We start from the raw sequence: 15,741 nt of genomic DNA, 5'->3' as shown, positions 1-15,741 counted from the left end.
ATTTGTATCCGTGTTCTTATTGGCTGCAGATAGCCGCGGGATTTAGGGTCCGGGCGGCGGGCCTCGAATAAGTGAGAAGACAAGCGGTATTCGGTATAGTTTATTGTAAAACGATAACTCCTATGCTAATATAATACAAGACCCTATGCTAATACGTATACAGTATATCCAGTACAATCTCGCCGTGCAAGATATTCTCGTACGTGCTAGCGACAATGTCGCGGTGTGCACTTGCGCGTGATCGGTGTCGGTGCGGTGCCCCGATTGGCTGCGGCGGCGCGCGTGCCGGTCGGTCGGTTTGGAGATTGGCGGCGGTGCGACAGACGCGGCGCTGGTACTGGCTACTACGGTGCGGTGGTGCGGTGATACGCTGTGGCTTTAAGGCCCAGTGCTAGCGGCGCTGTGACCGCCTGTGACATGCGGTGGCCAGCCTGGCCGACGGCGCGGTGGAGCACAAGATTGTGCGGTTGGCGGCGCTGTACCCGGTATCAGCTGTTACGATCGACGCTATACATAAACAAAAATTAGTATTATCAAAAACGTTTATTTAAAGTTTTATTCAACTTAATTAATAGTTGTGAATATTGATTGACATTTTACAGCAATATTTAACTGATTCACAATTCTATATATCACACAACATCTCATCTATCTCATTGACACCAGTGTAAAATCTAAGCTTCGTACTGACTGATTATTTCATTTTACATTGGTGTTGATGATTAAATTTAAAAAGATGAAGTGTGACGTAGAGTTGTGCATGTGGTTAAATTACTGCATTCGGTAAAGCAAATATGAGACGTGCTATCGGAGTGCTCTCTTACCTCACTCTATCTTTGTTTAATGCCAATAAGTAACAAAGACAGAATGTGTGAACAGAGCCTCCAGACGCTTCAGATTTACTTTGCCAAACCCACCCAATATTAAAAGGTATAAGAGGCATCTTTTATCACCAATGTATGGGCAATTATTATCAATTAAAAACCGGGAGTAAACGAAATGGGCAAATCTTATTTTATATTTCTTACTTCTTACTCTTACTCTATTACTCCTGCTGACATTGTAGACCTTGCATTAAACATAACGATATAATATGCATTATTACTTCACGAACTGTCATAACAACATAATCTCATACTGCACGTCACTTCACGCAAACTCCTGGCAACCCACATACCCTATTACACACGATGCAAACGTTGTACTGACGATGCGAATGGCTGCGTTCCGTTTTATCACACACATGATTATTAACATTAAATATTATGCGTGAAACGGAACGTTACCCAAGAAGCATGCGAAAGTGACTACGTTTACACGTCGGGTTTAACAACATCGGAGTTATAAAACTGGCCAACTACAGCCATTCCTCGGAAGAATGGAATGGTTATGATTGGCCAGCTCTAGAAGTATCGATGTTATTAAACCTGTTTAAGGGTGTCGTGTAAACACGGGTGCGATCCGATATTCACTTTCAGTACTGACAGTACTGCAAACATCGTTCCGAAATATGTCGCAGTAAGCTTTCGAAGCACATTTGTGTCATATGACGTTATAGTTTTCTGACGTCAGTTTCTGCTTTCGTTGGCTACGTTCCAAAATTGATTGCCAGCGCTGTGAGTGTGACGTCACAAAGCGCGCTGTTTAACAGCGTTTCATTTTTAACAGTGCGCTGCTAAGACGCTGCCTAGACGGCAGCTAATAACGGAACGCTTCTTGCAGTACTTGCAGTGAATATTTCACGCGTGAATATCAAATATTGAAAAGGTTAATTTAACCTAGAGAAATGGAAAAAAATGAGCAAGAAATGTTTGTTTTTAGAATACTTTTAGAAAATGTTATTGAATCTGATGAAGAAAATGATTCTGAATCGGAAGAAATAATTAATTTAATAACAAACTTAAATTATTCTTTAACACGAGTACTACGAATACGTTGCAAAAATTATATTGAAAATGTTGTTTGGAAGTACACTGACGCTGAATTTAAAATGCATTTTCGGTAAGTTATTTATTAACTATTTGTTATTTAATTATTACTTATGTCATGCTAATATTAATTTATATATTAAAGAAATGTTGCAAAATTAATTTTTGTATGCAGTAAATCTTATGTTATATTTTGTATTTTTTATAGATTGAGTAGATTAACGTTTCGTTTCTTATTGGAACTTTTAACTCCGCAATTGACAAAAACGTTTGAGGGTCCTGGTCGAAATACTATTGATCCGGAAAAAATATTGTTATTGGCTATATGGATGATGGCAACTCCAAATTCATACAGGTACGTTTTATTAATAAACAATATGTTAATGTAATCAATTATTTTTATTAGAACTAATGGTATTGTAATAAAATATTATTCTTTGCAATTTTGTTTTAATGTAATTAAATATATTAGCTAAATTTAATCACTTATTATGCTATATTTAATCTTCTATTTGAACAAATTACTTATTTTTAAATTTGAATGAGAAAATATTGTTTGTCCACTGTATATTAATATGCAATAGTAGTTTGACATTTAATGTGTATTTATTTACTTTGTGGGTGTGTTGCTGATAGATTCGATGTTAGAAAGGCAACTGCTTGGAGATGTGTTATGAAGGTTGTAAAGGCACTGTATTCTCATCTCAACACATTTGTTACATGGCCTAATAGAGTAAGAGCTGAAGAGATTTGAACACATATTAAAAATAAACATAAATTTTCAAAAGTTATTGGAGCAATAGATGGTACACATATCAAAATTTCTGCACCAAAAGATCATGCAGACGCCTATATAAATCGAAAGGGCTATCATTCAATACAATTACAAGTACATACATTTTTAAATATTAACTCCATTTTTTAAAAAAGTATTTATAAGATTTTAAAAACAAAAGCGCTATAATGTTACTTGTTTTTTCCAGATAATTTGTGACCATGAATTCAAAATTACTCACGCATATGCAGGACAAGTGGGATCGGTACACGATATGGGAGTTTTTAGATTTTCTGATTTTGAAAACATGTGTATCGATGAAAATTTTCCAGAAAATAGTCACATATTAGGCGATGCTGCATATAGTATACAAAAACATGTAATGGTGCCATTTAAAGACAATGGACACTTGACAAGAGCACAAATTACATATAACATCCATTTATCTCAAGCTAGGATGATGATGGAGCGAACAATTGGCTTGTTAAAAGGAAGATTTAGAAGTTTGTTAGATATACTGCCGATGCGAAGAACAGACTTAATTCCAAGATATATTTGTGCATGTTGCATTTTACATAATATGTTTAATACGCAATGATCACGTAGATATACCAGTCGTTGTGCACGCAGATGAACCTATACAACGTGGTATAGAAAACATGCCTCAAATGTTACGAGAAGAAGGCATTAATAAACGGAATGCAATAGTATATTATCTGCAAAATGAACATCATCAGTTTTAAAGTTTTATTACATACATATTAAAATTTAATGTTAAGATTACACATTAGCTGCCTGAGAAATTGAACCGAAATAATTTATCATTATTTTACAAATAACGTCAATTATTGTAATAATTATCATTAAAGGAATTTATTGTTTTTTATTTAATAACATTATTATAACAGACATTTCTATAGAAATTATTTAATAAATGTATAAATAAATAACATTGAACACATTAAACATGTTTAACAGTAAACATACCTGTACAATCAAGAGACAGGGTCAAAGTACAATAATAAAATATTTAAGATTTAAAAATGAACAACAATATAACATAACTTAAACCTATTACAATAGTATATCCTTGTAGAATAACTAAAATTTATTTATTGTTTTTAGTACTCTCGGTTAATATTTTTTCCAATCTAGTTAATGCAGCAATTTTTTCCTCGTGACGTTTTTGCAAGTTATTTTCTTTATCCTTTTGGGATAAACTTCTGAAAAAATGAAACCTCCGATCACCCTGAAATTTTAACCAAAGCTTATTCTTGATTAGAGAAGAAAGTCCCTAAAAGGATTTTCGCCGACAAAGCTTTGTTTGCCCTTTATCACTTTTTAAAGTTGCAAACATTTTTACTGTATATCTCTGAAAATATTGATTTTAGAGAAAAAAGTTTCAAACAAAAAATGAAGCTCATAAAAAGCTCTACAAAAAAGGTTATATACATTTTTTACGTAAACCTATTATTTTGGCTATCATGAAGAAAAAAAGCTTTTTTTCCCCTCAACATTTTAAAAGCTTTCATTATGTATCTCAGAAAAGATTAGCGTAAAAAATAGGTATAGAAAATGCGTACTATAAAGAACACACACACACACACACACGCGCGCGCGCGTGGGAGGGCCTTTGGCTCTCTCCCTCCCGCACCCCGCTAATAGAGATACCCTGAATAGAAATGCGCAAAATTCAAATGAATACGTATATAATAAGAATCTCGTTTCAAATGCGCACAGACCAAATACGCACAGTGCGAAACGGACACAGTCGCAAACCCATGTGGTGCAGAGAATGCTTTGCACACACACACACACACACACGGGGGGGGGGTTTCGCCCCCCCCTTCCCGCACCCACCCTGTCGGTAGGGGTACCCTGAAAAGTAGCAACCCATGTGGTAAGTTCGTGCGCATTTGATCCGTATGCATTTGGTCCGTGCGCATTTGTTACTGTAATCCTAACTCTAACCCAATCAATTTTAAGTCATTATTTAAGTTTATGAATATTCAATTGACCATGTTACAATGTCAATTGGATATTCATAAACCAGGAGAGTGCTTACAATAGACCCAACCACGCGCGTGTGTTTATACGAGTAAAATTCTGATAATCCAAAATTAAAATTATTTTATTTCATAACAATTATTATAACTGCCAAAATAATAGGGGTACGTAAAAAATGTATAAAACCTTTTTTGTAGAGCCTTTTATGAGCTTCATTTTTTGTTTGAAACTTTTTTCTCTAAAATCAATACTTTCAGAGATATACAGTAAAAATGTTTGCAACTTTAAGAAGTGATAAAGGGCAAATAAAGCTTTGTCGGTGAAAATCCTTTTAGGAACTTTCTTCTCTAATCAAGGGTAAGCTTTGGTTAAAATTTCAGCGCGATCGGAGGTTTCACCTTTTCGGAAGTACATTCAAATTAACTTTGTATACATCACAATAATTTTGATACCTCATAATATTCCCATTTTTTTCGATTGTTTCCAGATTTTTTATTATGATCACTGATTGACTTGTACGTTCTTTTCATATATTGGAATTTCGTCGCACATTTTATTGCTGATATCATATAACCTTGAACAGCCATTTTTTGGGAAATTATATCCCACAATTTCTTGGATGATATTTTCGGATTGTGGCATTCATTGTGCTTTTTATATAAATTTAACAGCAGTAATGTTTTTGCGCGACTCCATATGTGTTGTTCTGAAAGAAAAATTAAATATTAAAACAAGCTTTTCTAAGTTAACTCGCTATTTTATTAATATAATTAAAAGATTGACTATGTTTTGATCCTAATTTTGGATTCTTTACATTATCTCGGAACATACAGTTATAGAATTATAGTAGCAAAATTAATAAAAAACACTGAAATATAAAAAATAACAATATAATCTTTTAATTATATTAATAAAAATGCCAGCGTTAATTTACCAAATCAAAAGTGTTTCAATTTTGTAAATCATTACTACGACAAGAAGTTTATTTTGAGAATTAAATATTGTTTTGTAAAAGAATAATATATTTCAGTTTTTACCTTTATTATCTGAAGCTGCATCTCTGAAGGTACATCACTAATCGCCTGGCTACAAGTAGCAACTGCATCTAAAAATAAATATTTTTGGGCGTAATTATACATAATATTGTTCCAATCGACAAATTAGAATAAATTTTAAAAGAATAATATATTTCAGTTTGTACCGTTATTATTTTAAGCTGCATCATCTGATACATCACTATTCTCCTGGCAAGTAGCAACCGCACCTAAAAATAAATATTTTTTTGGATAATTATATATAACATTGTTCCACTCGACAAGTTAGAATAAATTTTTACCAGTTTTAATTGTCATAACTTGCTGCTCTGCACTTTCTTTTTTTGCTTGACTCAGTAATGAGTAGGCAAATATGTGATCTAGAAACAAATTTTCAAATAAGATAACAACACGAAGAGCATTTTTATAAAGTGTCGGTAGTAGATTAGGTTAAGTTAACTTTATTAATAAAATATTTCTATAATATACGTTACGAAAACTATATATTTATCATTCCTTGCTCTTGTCGCGTCTTCTTCAGAAACAATTATTGTATATTCTTTATTCTCTTCAGCGTCTATTAAGGTTAAAGATTCGCCTATGATCTTCGCCATTTTTAAGCTGTAGCTGCTTCACCTTTTTAGCCTGAGCAGCTACAGCAGGAAGTGACGTTAAAATTGATGACGTCATCCTTCAGTCACAGTGCTGTTACAGCGCGCTGCTATGATTTTTGGAACGCAATGTTTAGCGCTCGCAGCGCTGGCAATCAATTTTGGAACGTAGCCGTTACTGTCGTCGGCGAGATAAGGCATCGGCAGTAGAAAGATGGCGACGCCCTTAGAAGAATTGTGTCTTATAGATGAAAATAATCAACAATATAATATTATTGTAAACAGTAAAGATGCAAGGAAAGCACGAGAAGGTACAAGATAATTACATATAATAGTTACAGTTACTTCATAAATCTAAATACTGTTTTAATTTATAGATATGATAATTGCAACAAAATTACTAGAAGAAGCAAAAAAGAAAGATGTGTCACAACCTATTAATATGTTACAAAGTAATGGTAAATATTATGAATATAAATATGTAAAAATATTCTAAAATCACACATATACATATATAAATAATTTTATTTCCATTTTAGTAAATACTTCCGAAGAGCACTTTGATACTGTCAAGTGTATGGATCAAGATAATTAAAATACTATTTAAAAAAATTATTTAAATATATAATGCAAATTTGCATCATAGGGGGAGTTGAGGAACATTGATATAGTGAGGAACATTGATACAGTCATCATATCTCCGTATGTTGAATATTTTATTATAAATATAAAAATATGTGAAACGTGTTGCCATACATATGTAATTAATTTTATTCTGATTTTAGCAAGTACTTCTAAAGAGTCCTTTGAATCTATTGATAATAAAGAAGGTAATTAAAATTTTGTTATATAACTACTCATATACCCCGGTGAAAATATAAATCGGAGCGTAAGTCAAATGTTAACGAAAAGTAAAAGAAGCGTTAACACTTCTTTTATTCATTGTTTCAATTTACGCTTTACAGAAGTTTCGTTAACGCTTCTATTAACTCCTCTTTTACATTCGATTTACGCTCCAATTTATATTTTCACCAGGGTATCTTACATTTAAATTTTAATATTTTTATTGAATCATTAAAGGTACATATGTGTGGAGCAAAAAGGGAAACTTTATTATTTTTGGAAACATATCGTGAACATAAAGATAAATTTTGTGATGGGAAAAGTACTGTGAAACAATATTGGAATAAAATCGCAAAAATTATGCAAACAAAAGATTATAACAGGCATTAAATGTTCAACCAAATTTCGAGCAATGAAAAGGACATATAAAGTTATCTTAGATCATAATAAAAAAAGCGAAAATAACCGCAAGGAATGGGAATATTTTGAGGTATGTAATACACATGTCTCAATTTATATTACATAAATATGTTTCTATGATGTATAAATAAACATATAATTTTATTGCAATAACCCAGATAGCCAAATAAAGGCAACGTGTTGTTATTTTGCTGTCATTTATTCCCTATTAATTTTATCAAACTAAAGCCAAGGTGTTTCCTCAAACTGTCTGTCGTTCTGACATCATGTAAAATTCTACATTAGAATTCAACAAACTGACGGCAAGTTGTCAACATGCATGCACAATTGTTGTCAATGTGACAAGTTTATTATTCCTCAATGCATACACTTATAATTTTATAAACTCATGAAGGTTATTTGTTCTCCTGATGTTAACTTCGTTCCACGTTAAATTACAATGACAGTAAATTGTAGGCAAGTTCACAACATACATGCAGTGCATTAATTTGCCCGATATGCTTAATCTCGCTTGGCTATCTGGGAATACGTATGTACTCTTTTAGATTATGCAAGAATTATTCAGCGATAAACCCTGGATAAAACCTTTATCACTGGCAGGGTCACACTTACAATTAGATGAAGAAGAAAAAGAAAATATATCTCAAGAAAAAAGTAAGATAAAAAAAAATAGAGTATGTCTAACATAAATATAGAATATAGTTATATCTTATATTTATAGTTTCAGATACTTTTAGTTCAAGGACTAAAAGAAAGAAAAATTTTAATATGGAAGAATATGTATTACAAAGTAAGGAAAAATGGAAGAAAAAAAGAGAAATTCGATCAAAAGAACACGAAGAGAAAATGCTTTCCTTTAAACGAATCGAAAATTTAATGGAAAGATTACTAGAAAAAGAAAATTAAGAGTTATAAAAACACATTTTCGATTTTGTTATTGAAGAGTACATAAGAAGTTAAAACATTTTATGTGATACATGCCAAAGTATTAATATTAACGCAAAGATTTTTTCTAATAAAAAGTAAAAGTTACGTTTTTTATTTAATAAAGTTACTTTTATGAAGTTACAATTTATGAAAAAAGAAATAATATATATTTATTTTTTTAAGTTTAGCTACAGATTATATGTTGATAATTTACAGAATAATAGTAGTTTATAAGTTTCAATACAAATATGTTATGTATTTCTGATATTTAATTAACATGTTTAATTAAAGTATATTTTTCACACTTTTGTTTACTGTGATAAATATTTTAGTTTTGTTTATTATAATTAATACTATTATAAAAATATCTTGTAGTTATAAGCATTTCATAATAGCTGTAATATATATAAGGAAAGAAATAAAAGAATAATTGAAAATTTAAATTGTATATTTATTTCTTTCATTAAAACTGAGATTTATATTACTTATATTACTTCACAATTATGTAGTGGTAAGGTATACATAATATGATTTCTCTTCTCTATACCTTCTATTTGTGCATTATTTTCTAATATTTCAGGTTGTGCTTGCATATTATTAGATTGATCAACGATAATAGGAATGTCAATTAAATCATTTTGCATTAAACAGATATTATGCAAAATGCAACAAGCAATTATATATTTGCTATCAAGTCCGTTCTCTGCATTGATAGTGTATCTAAAATACTTCGAAAACGTCCTTTTAGCAAATCTATTGATCATTCAACAACCATTCTCACGGAAAAAAGACGTTTATTAAAATTAACTTGTCTTTCAGACATATGACCATTATCTTTAAACGGTACCATAATGTATTTGGAAAGACGATATACTGCATCGCCTAATATATGACTATCATGTGGAAAGTTTGCATCTGTACACATGTTTTCAAAATTTGATAATCTGAAGACACGCATATCGTGAACAGAACCAACCTGTCCAGCATAACAATGTATAAATTTTAAATTTGCGTCACAAATTATCTAAAAGTTATATAAGTTTAATATAAATCTTGTAAATATCATACGTATAATGCTCTTAATAGTATTAAATACAAATGTAAATTTAAAATATTAAATAAAATAAGATTAAAATATATGATTTTAAAAAAAGTAAAATTAATATAACCTGTAGCAGAATAGAGTAAAAACCCTTCCTATTTACATAAGAACCGTTGTCTTTTCTTGGTGCAAGAATTTTTATGTGTGTGCCATCAATTGCACCAATAACTCCTGGGAAAGTATAATTCCGATTAATTGTTTCTATAGACTTTTGAGCTTCTTCTAAGGTCGGCCACTTAACAAATGTTTTCACGTTCGCATACAAGGCACTTACTACTTTTTGCACAATTCGCCATGCTGTAGCTTTGCCAACGTTAAATCTATCCAAAACACATCTAAAATAGTTTTTTTGTTAACTACATTTTTTAATGCATAATTATTAGTAGAAATTTATATTATGTTATATATATATATATTGTTATAAATATAAGTATAAATATGTATATTATATGTATATAATGTATATTTATTTTTACCTTGTAACGATATAATATTTTTGTGTCGTATGCCGGATAATAGTTCGCCGGTTCGAGAAAACACCGATTATAAAGAATTTAAAATAAAAATAACTTTATTACAAAGATAGATAGAAAGATTATAAAGATAACAAATTAATTACATTACGAACCGACTGTTTACAATTAATTACTCTCTGTCGCGAGAGATGGGTACAATATAATTCGTACGCGGGTGCTAGAAATACTCGGTACAAGAAATAATTCTCGAAAATAATAACCGGAAGTCGCTACGGTATAGTATCGAGTCGAATGATTAACGCAGAGTCTCGCTCGCTTAACTAGGGACGGATCCGGAAGGAAACAAAATCTGGACAGGATCCGGGCAGGAGCGGAACGGTTCTAAATAATTTCTGGAACAAATTGGAAACAGAAATATTAATGTACACGGGTTACGAATCTATCAGAGTTTCTTAAAACTAGCGGTTTCCGTGGGGTCGGAGACAGTAATCTCCAGACAGGCACGGATTGGGATTCCACGGTGGAAATTTACATCTGGTGAACGCGATTTACACGTTTCGTTCTGGTCGCAACGATTCAGGAAAGACGCGTTGCAGTCGGGTTGCAATGGTACGTAATAATACGCGTCGCGGTCTGGTCTGGTCTGTACAGAAAATACTGGTTCTGGTCTGGTCGCATAAAAGCAAATACTACGCGTTATGAACGGGTAGTCTGGATACAGGTAACATCCCGGTGGATGTCCCACGGTCACGGTCGAACGGTCGGAAACGTACACGCGACACTGCAAAGGATGAGTACGCCCATCCTAGCGGTCCGGTTAGTGGACCTTGATTCGGGAACTCCCGATGGAGATGAGGTACGCCGCATTTTCTGGTGGCCGAAGTTTACGTCGAGAACGCCCAAAAGACATCGTCACGGGTGAACGATCGGCTTATATATCCACTCGGACATCCCCACTCTGTGCGCCGGAGCAGGTGGCGGCGATGGAGGGGATAATCACGGGCCGTAGAGGTGGGCGGTCGGCGACGGCGGCGAGGCGACGGAGGCGCGAAATAGAAGCGGCCTTAAGGGGATACTAAACTGCTCTGTTTTATCACTAATTTTTTGGACACCGAAATCTTTTTATTGATTGCATGGAATTGAAAATCCTTCTCCAAAATTAAAGTACAGATAGTAATGCGGTGCGCTGCGATCAATTTCATACGAAAAACGAAAGAAAGTTAGAAAATTATAGTTTTGTTATCGACTTCTGTAGACGACTCGTGAAAACATTTGCTGCGTATAAAAGTTTTAGACTTTGTACGTATAAAATAAGCATGAGACGCACTTGGCATTTTAGCAAAAAACAATACTGTGCTTTTAGAATAAGCCTAGGAACCTTGGAAAAAAGTTTTCCGTGTTTAACCCATTACTTCCCAAGCGGACATTTTATAGTCGATTGGTTTTCGGCTTAGAAAAGTAATGAGATCACATAAAAACTTAAAACAAAATATGCTCTTTTATGTAAAAAAAGTTGCTCTTTCAGATTCCGGGGTCAAAATTTCAAAATTTTCTATTGGAAATTAAATATAGCGGCTCAAAGTTGATATAAATTTTTTCATTGACTATTGATTTTTTATAGTAGAAAACTTCAAAAAATTTTGTCCATGACTGTTGTAAACGATTGAAGCGACAGAGTTTGCCTCTTTAAAGTATAAACTATGATTATTAATTAATTTTTTTAAGTAGTTCAAGTAGTTCAAGATGGTGGATGCAGTATGGCGTCTAAATACATGGAAATTATATTTTATTGTGATATATGTGAATGAGCAGTCCTTTCTTACGTTTTCGAGGTCGCTGAGTACGAATCTTTGGTCAATTAGTCGTTTTTCAAAATGGCGGATACAATATGGCGTCAGAATACACGAAAATTAGATTTTGTTGCGAACTATGTATATCATATTACATCCGCCTTTCGAAAGATATAAATCAAACTCAAGATTCGCATTCAGCAACCTCAAAAACATATACAATCAGTACCTACGCACATAGTTCACAGTAAAATATGATTTTCGTGTATTCTGATGCCATATTGTATCCGCTATTTTGAAAAATAAAAAACAGACCCAAAATTTGTTCTCAGCGGTCTCTCAAATACATAAAATAAGTACTCGGAGGCATAGTTTTTAATAAAGTATGATTTTTATGGCATATTGTATCCGCCATTTTGAAAAATGAGTAATTGACCAAAGATTCGTACTCAGCGACCTCGAAAATGTGAGAAATGACTATTCACACACATATATCGCAAAAAATTTTATTTCCATGTATTTGGACGCCATACTGCATCCACCATTTTGAACTATTTGAACTACTTAAAAAAATCAATTAATAATCATAGTTTATACTTTAAAGAGGCAAACTCCGTCACTTCAATCGTTTACAACAGTCATGGACAAAATTTTTCGAAGTTTTCTACTATAAAAAGTCAATAGTCGATGAAAAAATTTATATCAACTTTGAGCCATATTTAATTTCCAATAAAAAATTTTGAAATTTTGACCCCGGAATCTGAAAGAGCAACTCTTTTTACGTAGAAAAGCATATTTTGTTTTAAGTTTTCGTGTGATCTCATCACTTTTTTGAGCCGAAAACCAATCGACTATAAAATGTCCGCTTGGGAAGTAATGGGTTAAGGGGATCCTATCTGTTTTATCGACAAAATTGTACAATTTGTTCTAAAATCCTTCTCCACAATTAAAGTATAGACGATAACAGTGTGCGGAATACATAAACTTTAATTCTGGAAAAGGATTTATAAATCTATAAAAGAAATACATACAAAATTTTGTTAATGACGTGCCTAAATGACTCTACATTATCGACCTCGATCAAGTTTGACGAGCAGTTTAGCATCCTCTTAAGACTATTACGGTCGTGACGATACCCTATCGTTATAACCTATAAGAATTTAGAGTCGCCATCCACCATATGGCTATTAATAATTGTTTTTCAGGTGAAACCGGAAATCTACCAAATCTGTTGCTTTGTTTACATAGCCATGGTTTTAACAACTACAATAAAAAATAAAAAATATTGCGTTGAATTCTAAAATAATAAATAATGTCTGGAGTTGTTTTGTCAACAGCGATGTCTTATGTACAGTTACGTTTAATAATAATAATAAAAAATAAATTTGTATATGCATAATATATAAAATTTTAATAAATTCTTATACATATTTTACATTTAATATTATTAAAAATTAATTAAATATTAATTAAAATTGTAAAGAAAAATCCCAATATTTTTATGTTAAATCTGTATTTATATATAGATATATAAATCTATAAATATATATACATAACCTGGCACAAAAAAAACAAACCAAATTTTTGACCGATTTTTAGGCAATCTTCAAAGAAAAGTAAAAGTTTGTTCATCTCATTTTGCAGAAGTTGCCTCGTTAAAATCTGGTGAATATTACATTACTAATAATAAAATATATATATTATAATATTTGCCCTTAATTCTAAAAAAGTACATGTACATTGGATGATTTTTCGCAAGGTGCATCATTTGAATATTGTCCTAAAAATCGGGTCAATCAAAATTTGGTTGCGTTTTTTTTAGTCAGTGTATAATGTTATAATAATTATTATTTAGTACTAGATTAATTAAATTTTATTAAGAAAAAAGGCTTTAAAAAAAATAAATGTATAATTATTCATACAGACTAATTATGTTAATTAAATTAAAATATTTCTTATTTAAATAATTTAACATGTTCTTTTGTTTATAATTCATAGAAAATCAAGTAATTTAACTTAAATTTTTACGAAATTAGGTTTCATAAAAAATATTATTTATATAACCCAATCCTGCTAATAAAGTGTTCATCTCAATGTAACTGTATTTATCGCATAGGAAATTTCTGTTGATGCATCATAATAACCAACTGCAAACGGAAACAAAGCACTGTTTAATCGCGCAACGAATTAGACGCTTATGCAAGAAATTAATAACATCTGATTATTCGGCTGTTAACGTAACAGACTCACGCGATGTGAAATACCACTGGTTCTTGCAAATTATAAGATACTTAAAAAGTTAGTTTTTTTATATTCAAAATTAATATTAATATTATATTATAATTGTATATTGTATTATAATATCAGAAGATCATCAAATGATATATAGAAAAATTATAAAAAATGTTAAAACATGAACAATTACATTATTTATTAATAATAATGTGTGGTAATATCAGTCAAATTAAAAATTATTGATCTTATAAGGTAAAAAAACTATAAGTTAAAAAGTAAAAGTATTCAATTATAATTGTAATAATTATTCTACCATTACTTTATTAAAAATTTTACTCACAAGGGAACCTCGCGAACCCAAAAATTCTGATTTTAATGAAATTTGGCATAAATGTAAAAGGGGTAAATACATGAATTTAGAAATTATAAGTTGGTGCTTATAAACGGTTTAAAGGGTTGAAACCTCCCTTCAAAAATTTAGAGTTTTTGCCTTTTCTCGATATATCTCGTAAACTAAACAAAATATTAAAAAATGTTTCATATAAAAGTTTTACAGTATAAATACCTCTATTCAACTATGTCATTTATTTTTTCAAAAAAATTTTTTTTCAAAAACAAATTTTTTTGGAAAAAATAAATAGCATAGTTAAATAGAGGTATTCATGCCGTAAAACTTTTGTATGAAACATTTTTTTATATTTTAAAACCAAATTATAGAAGTTATTCGAGTTTACTGGCTATTTTTATTAATATAATAACCGCTACGTTTCGACTCTTAATTTGGGTCTTTTTCAAGCGTGTCGATTACAAAACTTAATATGACATCACGTAATTTGTGACGTGTGCCCAGATACGTCATCTACAAATAACATAATATTACAATATCGGTTACAATTATTAGATTACAACAAGATCAATTCACAGTAACAAATCACTTACAAATTATTTCTCGTATGTCAATTAACACATGTCAAAAATCGTTTGTCAAACCTTAAATTAAAATTTTTATTCGTTAACTAAAAACTGTTAAGATATGCATCGTTACATGACACATCCGTTAAGATCGATATCTGATGACAAACTGCTAAACAACCACACGCTGTATCTATGTTGAACCGTTGAATAAAGATCACTGACTACTGTGAAGGCTGTCGAATTATAAACTATAATACATAGCAATAATAGAAGTTTACATACAAATTCTAAGTCGCTTTTATTATCTTATCATATATCGCTGTCAAATTTTCCGTATCTTTTTGCAGATTAATTGTGTGGTCATATTTTTTAATGAAGAACATCTCTACGATCTCTCGTTTTTTAGTTGAACATTCTTTATGTAAAATTATTGGTTTCGACCAATCAAAATCATGCTTATTTAATGTGCGATGTTCACTAACGACAGAATGATTATTCGGATTTTTTAGCAGATCGCGTCGATGTTCTTTAATTCGAGTGCCAAGATGTCGCTTGGTTTGCCCGATATATGACGCGTTCCAGGAGGTACAATTAATTTTGTATACCACTTCAGTATTTTTTATATATTCCAGTTTATCTTTATCCTTAGTAATAATAGTATTTAATTTTTTAGGAATA

At 31.3% G+C, this 15,741-nt stretch overlaps 2 protein-coding genes and 1 long non-coding RNA gene across 7 annotated transcripts; 2 read left to right on the top strand and 1 right to left on the bottom strand.

Annotated features, from left to right (window-relative positions):
• Positions 1-87: 87 nt before the first annotated feature.
• On the bottom strand, positions 88-6,714 carry LOC105831574. 5 transcript variants are annotated; one of them, XR_004962940.1, is made up of 5 exons: positions 6,047-6,713; positions 5,912-5,974; positions 5,748-5,815; positions 5,163-5,416; positions 88-507 (listed from the first exon to the last, which is right to left on the bottom strand). It is a non-coding gene; the product is annotated as an uncharacterized LOC105831574 (long non-coding RNA). The 5 variants fall into 5 exon arrangements; XR_004962939.1 differs by lacking the exon at positions 88-507 and adding an exon at positions 3,304-3,419; XR_004962938.1 differs by lacking the exon at positions 88-507 and adding an exon at positions 3,840-3,926 and having other exon boundaries at positions 6,047-6,714.
• Positions 527-3,039, top strand: LOC105837242. Its single transcript, XM_012681833.3, has 4 exons — positions 527-2,001; positions 2,137-2,283; positions 2,565-2,817; positions 2,912-3,039. The coding sequence occupies exons 1-3, from the start codon at positions 1,787-1,789 to the stop codon at positions 2,680-2,682; spliced, it is 480 nt and encodes a 159-aa protein (XP_012537287.1). The 5' UTR covers positions 527-1,786; the 3' UTR covers positions 2,683-2,817; positions 2,912-3,039.
• Positions 6,715-7,529: 815 nt separating the features above from the next.
• LOC105840960 lies at positions 7,530-8,982 on the top strand (the record flags this gene model as incomplete). The annotated part of the gene is made up of 3 exons (XM_036286228.1): positions 7,530-7,688; positions 8,164-8,272; positions 8,340-8,982. Coding segments are annotated over 3 exons (453 nt in total), but the record flags the coding sequence as incomplete, so codon positions are not given.
• Positions 8,983-15,741: the final 6,759 nt, after the last annotated feature.

This window comes from Monomorium pharaonis, chromosome 4 (genome assembly GCF_013373865.1).
Source record: "Monomorium pharaonis isolate MP-MQ-018 chromosome 4, ASM1337386v2, whole genome shotgun sequence".
In the NCBI taxonomy this organism is placed as follows: Eukaryota; Metazoa; Arthropoda; class Insecta; order Hymenoptera; family Formicidae; genus Monomorium; species Monomorium pharaonis.
Note: the sequence above shows the minus strand (reverse complement) of the source record. Positions and strands in the feature narration are given on the sequence as shown.

Excerpts from the sequence above, each read along its gene's own strand:
- LOC105837242 (XM_012681833.3), top strand. The coding sequence starts at position 1,787 with ATGGAAAAAAATGAGCAAGAAATGTTTGTTTTTAGAATACTTTTAGAA. Across the intron at positions 2,002-2,136 it reads GAATTTAAAATGCATTTTCG|ATTGAGTAGATTAACGTTTC; the intron begins GTAAGTTATTTA and ends TATTTTTTATAG. Across the intron at positions 2,284-2,564 it reads GCAACTCCAAATTCATACAG|ATTCGATGTTAGAAAGGCAA; the intron begins GTACGTTTTATT and ends TGTTGCTGATAG.